This window comes from Salmo trutta, chromosome 24, assembly GCF_901001165.1.
Source record: "Salmo trutta chromosome 24, fSalTru1.1, whole genome shotgun sequence".
NCBI classification, from domain to species: Eukaryota; Metazoa; Chordata; class Actinopteri; order Salmoniformes; family Salmonidae; genus Salmo; species Salmo trutta.
Window position 1 is genome coordinate 14995032 of NC_042980.1, and position 16673 is coordinate 15011704.

General features: G+C 42.7%; 1 protein-coding gene across 1 annotated transcript; it reads right to left on the minus strand.

The window, feature by feature from the left end:
- Positions 1-649: 649 nt before the first annotated feature.
- On the minus strand, positions 650-15739 carry LOC115160773 (N-chimaerin). Its single transcript, XM_029711173.1, has 8 exons — positions 15505-15739; positions 15021-15350; positions 13186-13270; positions 5521-5694; positions 4794-4871; positions 3839-3976; positions 1710-1815; positions 650-1563 (listed from the first exon to the last, which is right to left on the minus strand). Exons 2-8 carry the CDS (start codon positions 15273-15275, stop codon positions 1392-1394), a joined length of 1008 nt encoding a protein of 335 aa, XP_029567033.1. The 5' UTR covers positions 15276-15350; positions 15505-15739; the 3' UTR covers positions 650-1391.
- Between the last annotated feature and the right edge of the window lie 934 nt (positions 15740-16673).

A 16673-nucleotide genomic window follows, 5' to 3' on the forward strand; every position in this document is an offset into this window, starting at 1 on the left:
TTTTTTATGGTTGCTTATTAAAGTTAGCTGGCTAACTCATTGATCCTATTTTATAGTATATCCCCCAGTGGAAAGTGTTTGAAACTCAATCAGGAAAAACACACGAACCAAAATAACAACAGCTTTAGTTCACTGGCAGCACAAATGCAAGGGTACACTTTGATCTTATAATGAGCCGCGAGTAAGGAAGATAAGACATCACTGGCTTTTGGAAAATGTGTGGAAAGAAATTGCTTGTGGGTTAATTAAACCTAAAATGTATAAACCCCAAGTGACAATGTTTTCATATTTATCCAGCAATTAAAAATCTGGATGGAGAGAAGGCCGTGCCTAAAGGTATTGTGGGTTTGTTTTAATCTCCGAGCGAATCATTGTGATTGACGCATAGTTTGAGGGGACGCTGCACACAGTCATGTGGGCCATGGGCCGTCTATAGCACTGCCTGTTCATTCAATATGCAGATTGAGAGGAACAGCCCCCTTTATCAAGGTCATTTTGCAAGTGCACGCAAATATAGCATGCCATGTACCTCAATGTCTGGTGTCTGGACATATTTTGCCATATTCTAAAATGAACATACACTGCACTAAATGCTTATTCAATAGCTTCATTGTTACTGGAACAATTGAGATGACTCAGGGCATACCAGTGCATTTTCAGAAAGCAAGGTTTAATAAATTAAAATGTACATGAGCAAATTAAGTAAACAAATATTACAATAAAAAAAAACATTAACTGCACAAATGTAGTAGTTTGAATGCAAAACAGTTTTGACTGTCAGGAAATGTAACAGAACATTTAAAAGTACACTGATTACTTGTTTTCTGATTGAAAGAGGCTTTGAATTTCCCCTAAAGAAGACTTGCATATAAAACAGCTGAACAGGCAAAAAAAGACAGGATCAGTCAGAGATCATTACAAAGGTTCAGAGAAGATTCAGTAGTCTATTTCACATCCAGGTATACAATGTTTCACAAAAACAATTGCCTAATAGGCAACCGGGCGGGAGATACTGTAAATCTACAGGACAAATAATAGCAGAGTAACAATGTTTCACAAACTTTACCACATGCTGGGTTACTTCTACAAAGCTATACAAAATAAAGACACGGCCAAGTCTGGTCCATCAGTGTTCTACACAAGCCCCGACAAAAATGGGGAGACAGACATGCAAGTTTAAGGTACATCATCATCCACACCCGTTACAGGGGAAGAAAAAGTGTGGTTCAGCACTAATCCACTAGAAGTGGAAATGGATATATAACAAATGTAATACAAAGATTTCTTACTATTCAAGTCCTTGCACAAAAAAGTGATTAGGCAGCATCAAGCTGTTTTACAAAAAAATGTGGCTCTTTCCTTCCATATCTCAGCAGAATGGATGTCTGTTTTCAGAAGAGGATGTCTTCATTTTTTATGAGGAACTCCACCACCTGCCGTTGGTAACGGATGTCGTTGAGTGCCGTCATGGCGTCCAGGTTTGGGGCACGCAGGAGGGTGGGCCCGAAAACAATGCCCAGGTTCTCGGCATTCATCAGGTTGTCCTTCTCATTCAACGTTACCCTGTAGAAGAGGCACATCAAGGAGAGGCAATTAACAATCTGAGCATTCAATTATAACCATATGTCTCAGATAAACAAACATGCTCTTACAAATCACCAGGGTAACACATTGTTTTGTAGAGAAGCTAGAGGTTGTCAATAACTCACCTCTTTAAATGGACCATGAGGTACCTCAGGGTTTCACTGTGTGCTGCAGGCAGCAGTTCCAGAGCCTCACGGAAGGCTTCTTGCTGCTTCTCTGGGTCTTCCAGCTCTGAGAAGCAAAAATCAGCACGGGGTCAAAGCAGAGCAGTCTCTCTGTCAACAGACTCTCACAAGATACTCTCAAAACCTCCCATAGAAATATCCATGCTCAATGGTTCTCACTGAAATGATTTACTATCATGTGGGTTGTTCCACCTCAAAAAGCATAAGAAAGATGATTTTGAAACTCACCATCTCAGATTGTTCTGAAATTGTTTCTGTAGTTAGAAACAGATAAGATAAGCATTCCTGAAATCTTATTTTGTTGAAATATAATTTGATCTCTGAGAAATTAAGCTAATTGATTGCACCCAAATTGGCCATTTTAATGTATAGCTGAAGCTGTGGCTCTATATGTATTGTGATTAGTGACATTTACCATTAAACCCAACGCAACCCAATTCCATTACAATTGCAGAACACTATACAGTATGTGTTTGGGCCTTTTACCATTGAAGACCATTAGAGACCATAACATTGAAACCATTAGAACTGCTGTAGCCTAATGGTTTGCTTGTTCACCAGGAATGGTCTAACAGTAACTAATCCAGACCTTTTTTGAAGGGGTCATTTCCTGGACACAGGTTAAAGCGTAAAAGAAGAACAAACTGATTTGCTTTCATGGAGGACTGGCTTGAATTGTGAGGATGACCACACAATTTATTTTAATCATGAGCCAAATCTATTGGTTTTCTACCCAAAGTTACAAAGGCAATGTTGTGAACTATTGAATAAAACAAATGAGACAAGTATTTGGATAAAAGAGTGTGGCGGTATAGCAGGTACAGTGGCATCTAGTGGTCAAAACATGGTATTTTCACACTACTTTATGGTAAATAATGCAAGTGAATTCAATTACTAATTTCTCTGAACAAGGGAAAAAAACATCACCAGATTCACAGAGAATACATTTCATAGTATGGAGAAGCAATACTCCAAGCCGCGGCTTTATACTACTTGTCAAACATAGAGAACTGATACTGTATACTGGTTGTTGGGGTGGGGTTGGCGTGGGGTGTGGGGTGTGGGCGTCCGTGGGTGGCTTTTGATTATTCTTTTGGAGTCACTGTGTCTTACTCATTGGTAGGAAAAAGTTTGGTCCAAATCGGATGTTGGGTACTATATTTATTGAATATTATCTGAATTCTATAAATTAAAATTGCCAATTTGGGTGCAATCGATTAGCTTAATTTCTCTGAGATAACATTTAATTAGCAGTAGCATTCCAGGGGGGGGGGGGGGGCAATGCAAATTGATTACCTGTTCAGGAGTCTTATGGCTTGGGGGTAGAAGCTATTTAAGAGCCTCTTGGACCTAGACTTGGCGCTTCCGGTATTTAATTTAATTTGTAAGTCGCTCTGGATAAGAGCGTCTGCTAAATGACTTAAATGTAAATGTAAATGTAAATTTCAACAAAATAATGTTTCAGGAATGTGAATCCTACCTGTTTCTAACTACAGAAAGAATTTCAGAACAATCTGAGATGGTGAGTGTCATGGCTTGGCGAAATGACATGGAACGAGGGTTTTCCACTTCACATCAGAGTGCACTCAAGATGTGTTGTTGAAGTCGATATAACTGACTACCACACAAGAGTCATTTTCTAAAACAGAACCATAAGAACTTCAAAGGGAGAGAAGCATCTGATGCTCATTTTATGTGGACTGCATGAAAGTACATTACATTCTCCACTGAATGCCCAGGATTGTTAATAATGATACATAAAATTGTGGAAATTCAGTAAAGCACAACAATGAAAACTCAAAAACATCCTGATCTACTTTGCAGACTCATTTCTGAGCACTCACAGAGCAAAAAGGAAGACCTGGATAAATGTTCACTGAATGCTTCCATAACGGATCATGGCTTTTATGTTGAGGGATTTACATAATTCAACCACATATATGAAAAGGCACACCAATGGTAGTTCTTCTTTCATGGTACATTTTCCGTGGTGCTGGTGCGTGACTGAAACAATTATACATCGTTTTAACCAGCAGAGAAGAGGAAAAAGCTGTTTTTGTTGAACTCACTTGCAACCTCAATGAACCTGGGGTAGGCGTCGTACGAGATGACAGGAATGGGTAAATCCCTGAGGTACAGTTTAAGTGCTCCCGTGATGATGTTGATATCTTCATAAGCGTTTGCAGAGATGTCTGTCTTCTCACCATCTGTGAAGAGACATAACACATTTGTTCGAAAAGAGGGTAAAAACTGGATGTGCATGAGACATTGCATTACATTTGTCTTGCTGATTGGACTCAAGGAAATTGAGTGTGCTTGTGGTGTAGTGTGAGGTGAGGACTAAAGGGATTGTGTCACTGTGGGGGATGAAATCTAGGCTGGTCCTCTGCTTTGATTAGCCTGGCCTGCTTTACTCTGACTGTTCCTGAGTCCTACACAGTATCCAGAGCAGGCCATGGCCTAATTCTGAGGGTCTACATATCACAGTGTTGTGAGCTGGAATGACACTCTTGTCATAGGTGATCTCCCATACACTGGTCTAGCTAAGGTTTAGCCCATAGCCCCAGGGTTCCCCCAATCCATTTTCTAAACTCATTCTGCACTGGGCAGAGAACGAGGCAGACTAACTACCTCTTTAACTGGAGTAGATAAATTAAGTTGGAGGTTTAATCCTACGGTGGATTACATTTCGGTCAGCTACGGCCTTTGGACTAGTCCAATAATTTGCCATCCCCAGAGCTGGCCCATGGCCCTGTCTGTAAATCTTGTGAGTGGACCGTGTCAGGACAAGCCATGCTCTCCAGATGGAGATTAATCCCTCCCCAAATGTGTCACTTTCCCATTAATCACAAATATGCAAACACATCGCATTGCCAACATTTAACTCAAAGATTAGTTAAATGTAAACCATCACATTGAGTACACATGGAGGCGCTAAGAGCTGACAAGCATGCTACTGTGAGAGGCACCCGAGGGGTTTGTTAACACCCGAACAGAAGGATAGGGTGTCAAAAGAAGACATACCTCTGTCAAATGCCGACTTGACATCTTCGACTGAATCGCTGAATCCAGACATTCTGTAGAGCCCTTCAGACTTCAGACCTATGACAGAGGGATAGAGAGGGATTAATGAAAAATTCTGCATTTACATAACATAACATAGGACTGAAGTGGGCATCCAAGAGCAAAATAAATAGAGGCAAATTCACCTTCAGCGGTCACCTTGGGCAACATAGAGAATGTCATTAACAGCTCTTCAATATGCATGAGAAATTAAGAATGTCTACAATAGCACACAGGGAATAACATGGACAGATGCAAATAGTTTTCTGCACCATTGGACAAAATAATAAAGACATAAATCAAACATAGCATTAGTTACAGACGTAGATTACCGGGCTAGACAATGAGGTAGAAATGAGGGTTTTACATCGTTGAGCGATTCAACAGGAATGCAATCAACTGAGGCAGCAGCAGCAACACAGTAAACTATTCTCCATTACACATGTACAATTACCAGGCCTCCCATCAGCTCTCCAAGTCATATTAATGGATAGGACCAACATTACCATCATTAGTCCTTCACCTTCTACTACTTCCACTGATTTGGGTTTGTGTGCATGTCCATTACATTACATTACAATTCCGTTACAATTCTCAAAATATAACATTTCCTGAAAAGGAAAGAGGGAGTAAATGGTGTAATTTCCAAGTATTTTAATAGAGCCATGGCCATCGATCTTCTGCTCACCTCTTGATTCAATCTCCCGTATGCACATGTCCACTACCATGGGTCGCTTTGTGTTGTGAGCTTTCACCAGAGTTGTGAGCTCACAGCTGTATACTTTCTTGACGTGTTTCAGGTCTGGCACGCAGTTGCGGGGTACCATAGTGGAGCACTGCTTGTGGACGTTCAAACCACAATCTGAAAGAAAAGAGGAAGAGGAGAGTCAGAGTGGACAACTTAAGAGGTTGATACTATAATGATACTATCTTCCAGAGAAATAATAGACCTGATTGAGCATTGAAGTGTACCAAAATGATTAACCTGCATCCCCCAAATTGCTCATTTCATTTTAGTTGACTGGCTTGTTTTGTTTTTGCTTGCTAAGGCCTACATCTTCTTGATCAATATTTGCCGTCAGCATGTCATTGGACCACTGGAGAATTCTGTCCTAGCTGTTGACTTCACTCACTGGTCAGCTGCCAGGGGTGTTATTGGAGTCACCTTGAGCACTGGAGTGGAACACAGGTCCACAAACAATCACTCATTCAGACAGTGTGCCATTTATGCATAAAAATAAATCATAACAAATTCCACAAAGTTTGATCTTATAGCTACCAAATTTATAGCTACCAAATGTATTCTTCATTTTCCTATGTGGCTTGGTTTGTTTTGTAATTTTTACACACCAAAATAATTTGTAGCCCAACACACTCCTCATTTATGCTCTTCTAAGCAGTGAATATGTAGTATTAATGAGCATCCCACGCTGCTTTGGTCTTCAGTACTAGTGATTGGGGCCTGAGGTGCAACTGCCTGCCTCAGAATCAGAGCAGGTTTCAGCTTGTAGGGAGCACAGCACACTGAGCACAGCACAGCAGCCTACAGAGAACAGATGCAGAGCGACTCCTGCTCCGCTTTGTAATAGAGGCTCTTAGAAGGAATTAGAGGCCACTGAAAACAACGTGGCCTGGAGGAGGGAGAGTCAGGCATGCATGCTCCATTCTCCTCCAGAATCTGGGCTCGCGCACAATGGCCGTGCAGGCAGAAAGTCCTGCCGCGGCGGGAAGCATTAGACCTAGATTCAGAGGAAATATGTCATAATTTTTGCTCCTCAAACATCAATAATTAAAAATCACAAAAAGACTATGATCTACTGGTATAACTATACATATTTTGATTAATATGGGCCCTCAGAGAAATTTCACCAGGCTTTATTCATGTGCATTGATGCAGAAATGTAATTACCTTTAAGAGATTATTCTCTTAAGGGTATGAGACAGGCAGTGTAATAGAGGGCAGCCTCTCACCAGGCACAGGGCTGCTGAACTGGTGTTGTGCATGTGAGCACGCTCGCACACACACACACACACACTGATGTGGTGGGAGAGCCCCAAGGGAGCCTAGGAGCCTGCAGAAAGACACTGCTTTACTGCACTGTCAGCTCTGTTGCCATGGCGAGGAGAAGACACTCCAGTGAGGATAAGCTCTGCTCTGATATGGCTAAAAGGGTTTGACACTGGAGGTGGGGAATGAGGTAAGGGGCCAGTCCTGCTGGTAGCCAATCAAACACATTATCATGTAGTTTAACCTTTACCGTGCCTGGGATCCCCAGTGGTTCTCTATCTCACCATCTCTAATGGCAGCAGCATAATACACCATCTCTAATGGCAGCAGCATAATACACCATCTCTAATGACAGCAGCATAATACACCATCTCTAATGGCAGCAGCATAATACACCATCTCTAATGACAGCAGCATATATAATATTATATGTAGTTTTCCATCATCAAATCAAATGTTATTTGTCACATGCGCCGAATACAACAGGTGTAGACTTTACAGTGAAATGCTCCTTACAAGCCCTTAACCAACAATGCAGTTTTAAGAAAATAGATAAAAGAAATGTTTAAAAAAAGTAAGAGTAGTGTTTAAACAATAGTAAATAACAATAGCGAGGCTATATACAGGGGGTACCGGTGCAGAGTCAATGTCAATGTGTGGGGGCACCAGTGTCGAGGTAATTGAGGTAATATGTACATGTAGGTAGAGTTATTAAAGTGACTATGCATAAATAATAACTGAGAGTAGCAGTAGCATTCCAGGGGGGGGGGCAATGCAAATAGTCTGGGTAACCATTTGATTACCTGTTCAGGAGTCTTATGGCTTGGGGGTAGAAGCTATTTAAGAGCCTCTTGGACCTAGACTTGGCGCTTCCGGTACAGCTTGCCATGCGGTAGCAGAGAGAACAGTCTATGGCCAGGGTGTCTGGAGTCTTTGACAATTTTTAGGGCCTTCCTCTGACACCGCCTGGTATAGAGGTCCTGGATGGCAGGAAGCTTGGCCCCGGTGATGTACTGGGCCGTACACACTAACCTCTGTAGTGCCTTGCGGTCAGTTGCCGTACCAGGCAGTGATGCAACCCGTCAGGATGCTCTCGATGGTACAGCTGTAAAACCTTTTGAGGATCTGAGGACCCATGCCAAATCTTTTCAGTCTCCTGAGGGGGAATAGGTTTTGTCGTGCCCTCTTCACGACTGCCTTGGTGTGCTTGGACCATGTTAGTTTGTTGGTGATGTGGACGCCAAGCTCTCAACCTGCTCCACTACAGCTCTGTCGGTGAGAATGGGGGCATGCTCGGTCCTCCTTTTCCTGTAGTCCACAATCATCTCCTTTGTCTTGATTACATTGAGGGAGAAGTTGTTGTCCTTGCACCACACGGCCAGGTCTCTGACCTCCTCCCTATAGGCTATCTCATCGTTGTCCGTGATCAGGCCTATCACTGTTGTGTCATCAGCAAACTTAATGATGGTGTTGGAGTCGTGCCTGGCCGTGCAGTCATGAGTGAACAGGGAGTACTGGAGGGGGCTGAGCACACACCCCTGAGGGGCCCTCGTGTTGAGGATCAGAGTGACGGATGTGTTGTTACCTACCCTTACCACCTGGGGACGGCCCGTCAGGAAGTCTAGGATCCAGTTGCAGAGAGAGGTGTTTAGCCCTACGGTCCTTAGCTTAGTGTTGAGCTTTGAGAGCACTATGGTGTTGAATGCTGAGCTGTAGTCAATGAATAGCATTCTCACATAGGTGTTCCTTTTGTCCATGTGGGAAATTGCAGTGTAGAGCGCAATAGAGATTGCATCATCTGTGGATTTGTTGGTGCGGTACGCAAATTGGAGTAGGTCTAGGGTTTCTGGGATAATGGTGTTGATGTGAGCCATGACCAGCCTTTCAAAGCATTTCATAGCTACAGACGTGAGTGCTACGGGTCGGTAGTCATTTAGGCAGGTTACCTTAGTGTTCTTGGGCACAGGGACTATGGTGGTCTGCTTGAAACATGTTGGTATTACAGACTCAGACAGGGAGAGGTTGAAAATGTCAGTGAAGACACTTGCCAGTTGGTCAGCGCATGCTCAGAGTACACTTCTTGGTAATCCGTCTAGCCCTGCGGCCTTGTGAATGTTGACCTTTTTGAAGGTCTTACTCACATCGGCTGCAGAGAATGTGATAGTGCAGTTGTCCGGAACAGCTGATGCTCTAATGCATGTTTCAGTGTTACTTGCCTCGAAGCGAGCATAGAAGTAATTTAGCTCGTCTGGTAGGCTGGTGTCACTGGGCAGCTCTCGGCTGTGCTTCCCTTTGTAGTCTGTAATAGTTTGCAAGCCCTGCCACATCTGACGAGCGTCAGAGCCGGTGTTGCATGACTCGATCTTAGTCCTGTATTGACGCTTTGCCTGTTTGATGGTTCGTCGAAGGGCATAGCGGGATTTCTTATAAGCTTCCGGGTTAGAGTCCCGCTCCTTGAAAGCGGCAGCTCTCTGATTTAGCTCAGTGTGGATGTTGCCTGTAATCCATGGCTTCTGGTTGGGGTATGTACGAGTCACTGTGGGGACGACATCATCGATGCACTTATTGATAAAGTCAGCTTTGTACGAGCCTCTGTGTGTGGAGTAACGTTGGTCGAGAATTTGTTTTCCTCTGGTTGCACATTTAACATGCTGATAGAAATTAGGTAAAACTGATTTAGGTTTTCCTGTATTAAAGTCCTCGGCCACTTGGCGCGCTGCCTCTGGAAGAGCGTTTTCCTGTTTGCTTATGGCGGTATACAGCTCATTGAGCGAGGTTTTAGTGCCAGCATCTGTCTGTGGTGGTACGTAGACAGCTACGTAAAATACAGATGAAAACTCTCTAGGTAGATAGTGTGGCCTACAGCTTATCATGAGATGCTCTACCTCAGGCGAGCAAAACCATCGAGATTTCCTTAGATATTGTGCACCAGCTGTTGTTCACATACATGCATAGGCCCCCGCCCCGTGTCTTACCAGAGGCTGCTGTTCTGTCCTGCCGATGGAGTGTATAACCCGCCAGCTGTATGTTATTAATCTCATCGTTCAGCCACAACTCGGTGAAACATAAGATATTACAGTTTTTAATGTCCCGCTGGTAGGATATACGTGCTTTCAGCTTGTCCCATTTGTTTTCCAGTGATTGAACATTAGCTAGCAGGATGGAAGGCAAGGGCAGATTAGCCACTCGTCGCCTGATCCTCGCAAGGCACCCTGATCTTTTTTCACTAAATCTCAGTTTCCTTCTCCAGCAAATCACGGGGATCTGGGCCTGGTCGGATGTCTGTAGTAGTATATCCCTCCCTTCCGACTCATTGAAGAAGAACTCTTCGTCCAGTTTGAGGTGAGCAATCGCAGTTCTGATGTTTAGAAGCTCTTTTTGGTCATAAGAGACGGTAACAGCAACATAATGTACAAAACAAGTTACGAACAACGCGAAAAACAAACAAAATAGCATGGTTGGTTAAGAGCCGATAAGACGGCAGCCCTCCCCTCCGGCGCCATCGTAGTTGCATAGAATGGGGATGAATAGAGAATGGACTGTGTGACCTAGCTCTCTGGTTTTTAATGCGGGTGGAAATGGAGTTCCTTCCCAGTGCTCAGAGCCCAGAGCTTTGTTTTCTTCACGGGCATGATGGTATGAGACTGGGGGGCGTCCTCTTATGAGGACATGTGGCACAACAAGCACTGGCAGGGTCTGGCTTCCTGGCGCTTGCCCAAAAACACATACAGAAAGAAAAGGGGGAGCACATTTTTGGAATGCAAATTCAAACATCGCATAAGACTTCACTGTCCTAGATTCTGGTCGCCATGGGTTTCGTCTGAAGGAATGGCAAAAAACTCTATAGAGAATCTCCAAAAATAGGCGCTTTTCATTCGATTGTCAGCTGCTTTCTAAGGCAGCGCATAAATTATTCATGGCTCAGCTTCCACAGACATATGTGTGGCTCACTGTGACCCATCAATAATATATTAAAGACACACATCAGTCCACGTTAATACCTTACTGAGGAATTATCAACACCTGGGATCTTCTGTTTAAAACAATGATACAAAAATCCCATACATTTTGTACATGTGAAATCAGACACGTGGTTTTCGGACACGTGAATTTCTCACTTGTTTTCTCCCCACATTACATTTATTTTCACATGATTATGTTCACCACTTCCAGCTACATCTGGTCTCCCGTCCAGGGACCAACCAGAACCAACGCTGCTTAGCTTCAGAGGCAAACCAGAAGTGGGATGCAGGGGGCTATGTTGCTGGAATGAATGTGCCAAAACTTCAAAAAGGCACTGAAAGCAAAGGCCAGGGTAACAACAAAAAAGTTGCAGAAAAGAGGGAGGCGTTATATTTAATTGCTTTATCGTTATTATTATTTTTTATTATCACTGAATACTATTTTTTTACCCTCACATTTAAAAAGGATTTCCTTGCAATATTTGGTTTTGCTATTAATACTTTGGGGTTTGCTTTCAATATCATTATTTTTGTTGGCAATTCGAAGAATGTTGTTCTCGACTTCAGAAGTTTTGCTTGATATTAATGGCGCAAAAGTAACTCACTTAACAGAGGATTACACCATATAATAACACTATTACTCTATTGAAGGTGTTTCAAGCCGCAATCCTTAATTTAAACATTAACAAAGTGTACTCCCCGCCACAGTTTCGGTAAAAAGCTGAGGGATGGGGCTGGAGAAATGCAACCACTCTTAAATCCATAGATTACGCTAAGAATGCATGGAATAACCATCCATGATATCAACATTTTCTTTTAAACATGTTTGTTTACATTTACTTTGCATACTAACATTGGAGTAAATATCAAGTTTTCTTACATGTGAAACAATCACGTGAAAGTTGTTCACATATGAAACTGCAAATTTGATTTTTACATGTGATTGTTTTTCACATGTGAAACTGCATATCCAATTTGCACGTGAAAGTTAGCATGTGAAACCACACATTTCATGTGAAACTGCAATTCACATGTAAGGTGAAAACATGTCATTCTCCTCACATGTTAAAAGGTGGTGTTAACATGTGAACTCTAAATGTAATACATATGAAAATATGGTTTCACAAATGAAGGAAGTTTAAGCTCAACATGTGAAAACAGATACTGTATTTCATATGTGAAAGTGCGATTTCACATGTCAAAATACGATTTGACAAATTTAATTTTTTTGTAACGGTGGTGTGTTCCAAAAACTTTTGCTCTCAAGCTAATTAGTTAATCCTTTTTAGAGACCTTTACAATGGCAAAGCATGCATTCACTGTAGAAATATGATCCAATTTTTGACATACGACATTCATGGGATGCCACAAATATGCCACATTTTTACGTTATCCTAGCATTATAAAATGGCTTGTTACCTAATATCCTGTGATTTAAAAATGATATAAAATCACTATAATACATTAAAAAAACGCTTTTAAAACACTTAGATGGGAACAAAGGAATCTCCTGACTACACTGTACATCTTGTAAATGGCACCAAAACATCAGCTACTGGTTATTGTTCACAAGGCAGCAAAATCACTCAACTAGTAATATCAGCCCTGATTGGATAAATAGGCCTCGGCGAACACGTGTTAGAACATTGTGAATCTATTCAGAGACCATCAAGTGAGTATTTCCGCATGAATCCACAGAGGCATTCTCAACCCCCCACTTCCACTGCAACTGGAGCACAGAGAGAGAGAGAGAGAGAGAGAGAGAGAGAGAGAGCGAGAGAGCGAAGAGAAAAGGGAGAGAGGACGAGAGAGCGAGAGAGCGAGAGACAGTCTGAGTCCGAACGCCACTGTACATTATGATAATGGACTGATCAATATGACAGGATATAGATTGGATATAGAGTGCATATAAGTACGCTATTAGTCTGACGTTGAGTGGAAAACAACTGCTTTGAACATTACGTGAGAATATGGGAATATTTTCATTATAGCTTGTCATTTGAACAGTGGAATAGCAGCCATAAGCAAACTCATCAACTTGACCTCTCATTCATTAGCACAGTAACACACAATCTGCTCTTAAAGCATGCCTTTCACATTAGTGGGAGTATGGATTACATCACACTGAGTAAATGCTTGATATTGAGTTCTTATTTCACTCTATTATACAACTCCTCTAATCTATTCCCAACACATGGTGGGATTTTAGATTAAGGGACGCAATGTGACACATACTTACAAACACTCACATTAAAAACCAGGTTACCCACATACTGGGGTGAGAACATCAAAGTCCATTTCATAAATAGAGAACAGCGTGTTGTTAAGTAAGAGCAGCAGCTGTATAGTGGCTGTCTACTGTTAAGTATAGCACAGTACGTACCTGCACACTTGACTCCCTGAGCCTTCAGCCCCCACATGAAGTTGGCACAGTATTCACACCAGTGAGGTCCCCGGAACGTGTGGACCTGGAGGATAGAACGAGAGAGAGAGAGAGAGCGAGAAAGAGAGCGAGAGAACTGGCAGTCAAAAGCTAGAGTCATGTACTGCACAGGTACCACACCTTCCCCAGGTTGCCCTGGAGAAAACCACGATGCCGGCGTCTTAAACTAGTCAAATAAAGGGATTATCTCTGTGTGTGTGTTTTAGATTAGGGGCGTTTAGAGCCCAGTCAAATCTGACAGGATGCCTAGTCCATGCTAACCATTAATGAGTGTCCAGGCTGAATAGTGGTGGGGGTGATGTGATGGTGATGCAGACCGGGGGAGGATGGGTGGGCACCGTTGACCCTGTGGCAGTGTGAGGGGGCATGTTGTCATGGAAATGTGCTACGGCAACGGTTAACGGATTCTCACGCAGGGAAGGGAGCTCCCACTCCGCCAGGCAACATAACAACAGCTCAGCCAATCAGGAGTGCCTGATTCAGACCTCTGGGGAGGAGGCAGTGCTGCCACCCTCTGAGGTGTTTTCCTACACGACGGAGGCAATAATGGCCCCTTTGATATGAGGTGAGAATACCAGCGCCATCACCAATACACTGTGTAAACTCACTATGGGAGCAGGGAAAGCATGAGACGATAAGCAGTAAAACAATCCGCCACGGTATACAATGGAGAAGATGGTATCAAGTCGGATGAACTGTGAGTTCTATACTATTTGCAGGATGGTCAGAATCTCTTTTGTGATTCATGGTTTACAGGGAAAGAAAACCTTATTCTATTTGGTTTGAATACCTGAGCCGACAATGTGAAAAATCTGTCGATGTGCCCTTGAGCAAGGCACTTAAGCATAATTTGCTCCAGGGGCGCCGTACTACTATGGCTGACCCTGTAAAACAACACATTTCACTGCACCTATCTGGTGTATGTGACAGTAAAACATGTTTTTTTGAGTGTGTGTGTGTGTGTGTGTGTGTGTGTGGAAAAAACAGAACATTTAATTAACCCGTAAAACTTAGCACTGGTTGTTATGTCTGGCCTATTTGGTTAAATTTGTCTTCAATGTTCATTTTTTAAATCATATTTTGTAATCATAACTTCAAAGAGATATCTTGGTTGTACAGAAGGTTTAGGATGATTATTCATTTTAATGCTCTGTCAATAACTATTACACTCTAACCATACCAGCCCAGACTGCTTCCTGTTGTGAAGGGATCTTGAAACAGTTGTATGTGTGACAGAGCCTTAAAACTATTTAATGGGGCATTCAGCATGGACTGCATGGCAGAGTAATAAATAAATAAGGAAAGAGGGAAGCAGGAGTCCTGTAACTGTCAGCAGTACTAGAACCTTTGAGGGAATGTTTCTCCTCCAGCTCCCAACTTCATTAACTAACCCAAACAGTCAGAGCAGAGCAGGGGCTAAGTCTGCTGACTGGAGCCTAATGGGGATACCACTCCTCCACTGCCCCCCCCCCCCCCCTTCCATCGCCTAATCTCCCCATCTGGTGCCCGAACCAACAACAGTGGACTACAGACCGCCCAACAGATTTCCTTTTGAAAAAGACACAGTGGACAGATCCAAAACAGTCCTGTTTTCTCAGGCTTTCTCTCGCCCCATAACCCCCCAAACAGACCTTCTGGTGGCCAACTGCCACCACAGCAGCATACTACAAAAAACACCGCCTGTCTACAACATGCTGAAATACAAGCCATATTTTAGAGTGGAATGGCATGAAGAGGTGCAACAGAACTACTGTTCCTGTGGCGATCTGTCTCACCTTGAAGTTGTGGACTTTTTCGTACTTGTGCGGCAGGCTGTTGTCCTTCAGCGTGGCTTTGCGGACCAGCGAGGTGAGCTGTGAATAGGCAAACAGTTTGAGAGGCTGCCAAATTGTGGCTGGAGGTTTTTGGGGTCCTGAGATCCTCATCCCCAGAGCAGCTGCCAGTATGTCCTGCTGGTTGGCCTCCTGCTTGGCCTTCTGCACCAGGGACTTCTCTCCCTTCCGGACCTCGTAAGACTCCCTGGATGGCATTCTGACACTCAGGTTGGCCAAATCAGATGAACAAGCAGCAAACCTTCTAGCGCAGTCCAAAAAGTTAGAGGCCCCCTGGAAAAAACTGGATGCTTAGAGCTAGTTTAAACTATGTAATATTAATTGCATTGTTCCAATTTGACAATTCTCAACTAAGTGAACAAAAACAGCACACACAAATCGCAAAATCCAATACGCAAAAAAAGTGCCCTCCTTTAAATCCTCTCACCACAGTAAGAATTTGATGAACGATGCTCCAACGATGAGAGTCTCAAGTCCTGTGATGGTTGGAGTTGGATAGAAAAGAGAAGAAGCCTTGGGTGCTCATTTGTTCCCTGAATGTGTACGCAGATGAGCTGATGTTGTGTTAATCCTCTCCTCCCTGTGCAGAAGTGATATATTCTCTCTGGAACAGAGACAGCACAGAGTGTACTGTGGATGGATGCTGCCAGCATTACCAGAGTGAGGGGAAAGAGGAGTAGTCACAACAGATTAGATGGATCGCACTGGCCAATCACAGTGAGGCAGGAGGCTGCTTATGCTTCATCGTTGCCGTTTCCCCGCCCTCTACAACCCCCCTCTCAGATCCAAAGCAGGAGAGCTTGTGTCGGAAGAGTCAGAGTGAGCGTGGGCTGATAATGAGCAATGAATGAGTCACGCATCATCAATGAGCTGCCACTGCTCACAGCTAACGACAGAGGTGGGCTGTTGGAGAAAGGGTTATTTTCAAAATCTGGTTACCAACCATTTCCTGTTCCAGGGACCACAGAGATCTGTCCCCACACTCCAATATGATATACAGAAAAACAAATAAACATCTCATATTTTCACCTAGAATCTTTTTCGATACATGTTTAAACCACATGAATTTAGCACATGAAACATTTAAAACATATGCATTTTCACAAATTAAAATTCACAAAACTATGAATAATTTAGTTGGAAACGCTATGAATAGGGAGAGGTGATGCAAGGCCATGTTTTTCAACTGCAATAGTCTGCCTGTAAGCCTATATTTCAGTCACCATGCAGACAACCCAGACAGAATTATCCCAGATGTGCTCATCCCACAAAATTACAAGCTCCTTGGGGTACCTTCGAGCTTTGTTTTGTTTCCTGGCTTCAAATACATAAACAGATTAAAGTAATATGTCTATGAAGGAAATCATGAAATACTAATTAATCTAAATTCTGTTGAAGAGCAATATCGTTTATTTTTCCAATATCGGCTATGGCAAAATAATACGCTGAATATTGAAACATTAATCACAGAATTATACTGAACAAATGTACATTTCTCTAATACCAAAATTCATAGATACTTTATAAAAAAGAAAAAATCACAGACGACTTGTATGATATTTCTTAATTACTATAATGAGAAATGGAAGAGGAAAA

Bases quoted from the DNA above. Each gene is read 5' to 3' on its own strand.
- LOC115160773 (XM_029711173.1), bottom strand. From the start codon at position 15,275: ATGCCATCCAGGGAGTCTTACGAGGTCCGGAAGGGAGAGAAGTCCCTG. The intron at 5,695-13,185 runs GTACGTACTGTG...CTTTTCTTTCAG, and splicing joins TCAGGGAGTCAAGTGTGCAG to ATTGTGGTTTGAACGTCCAC. The intron at 1,816-3,838 runs GTGAGTTCAACA...TTTGCTTCTCAG, and splicing joins CAGGTTCATTGAGGTTGCAA to AGCTGGAAGACCCAGAGAAG.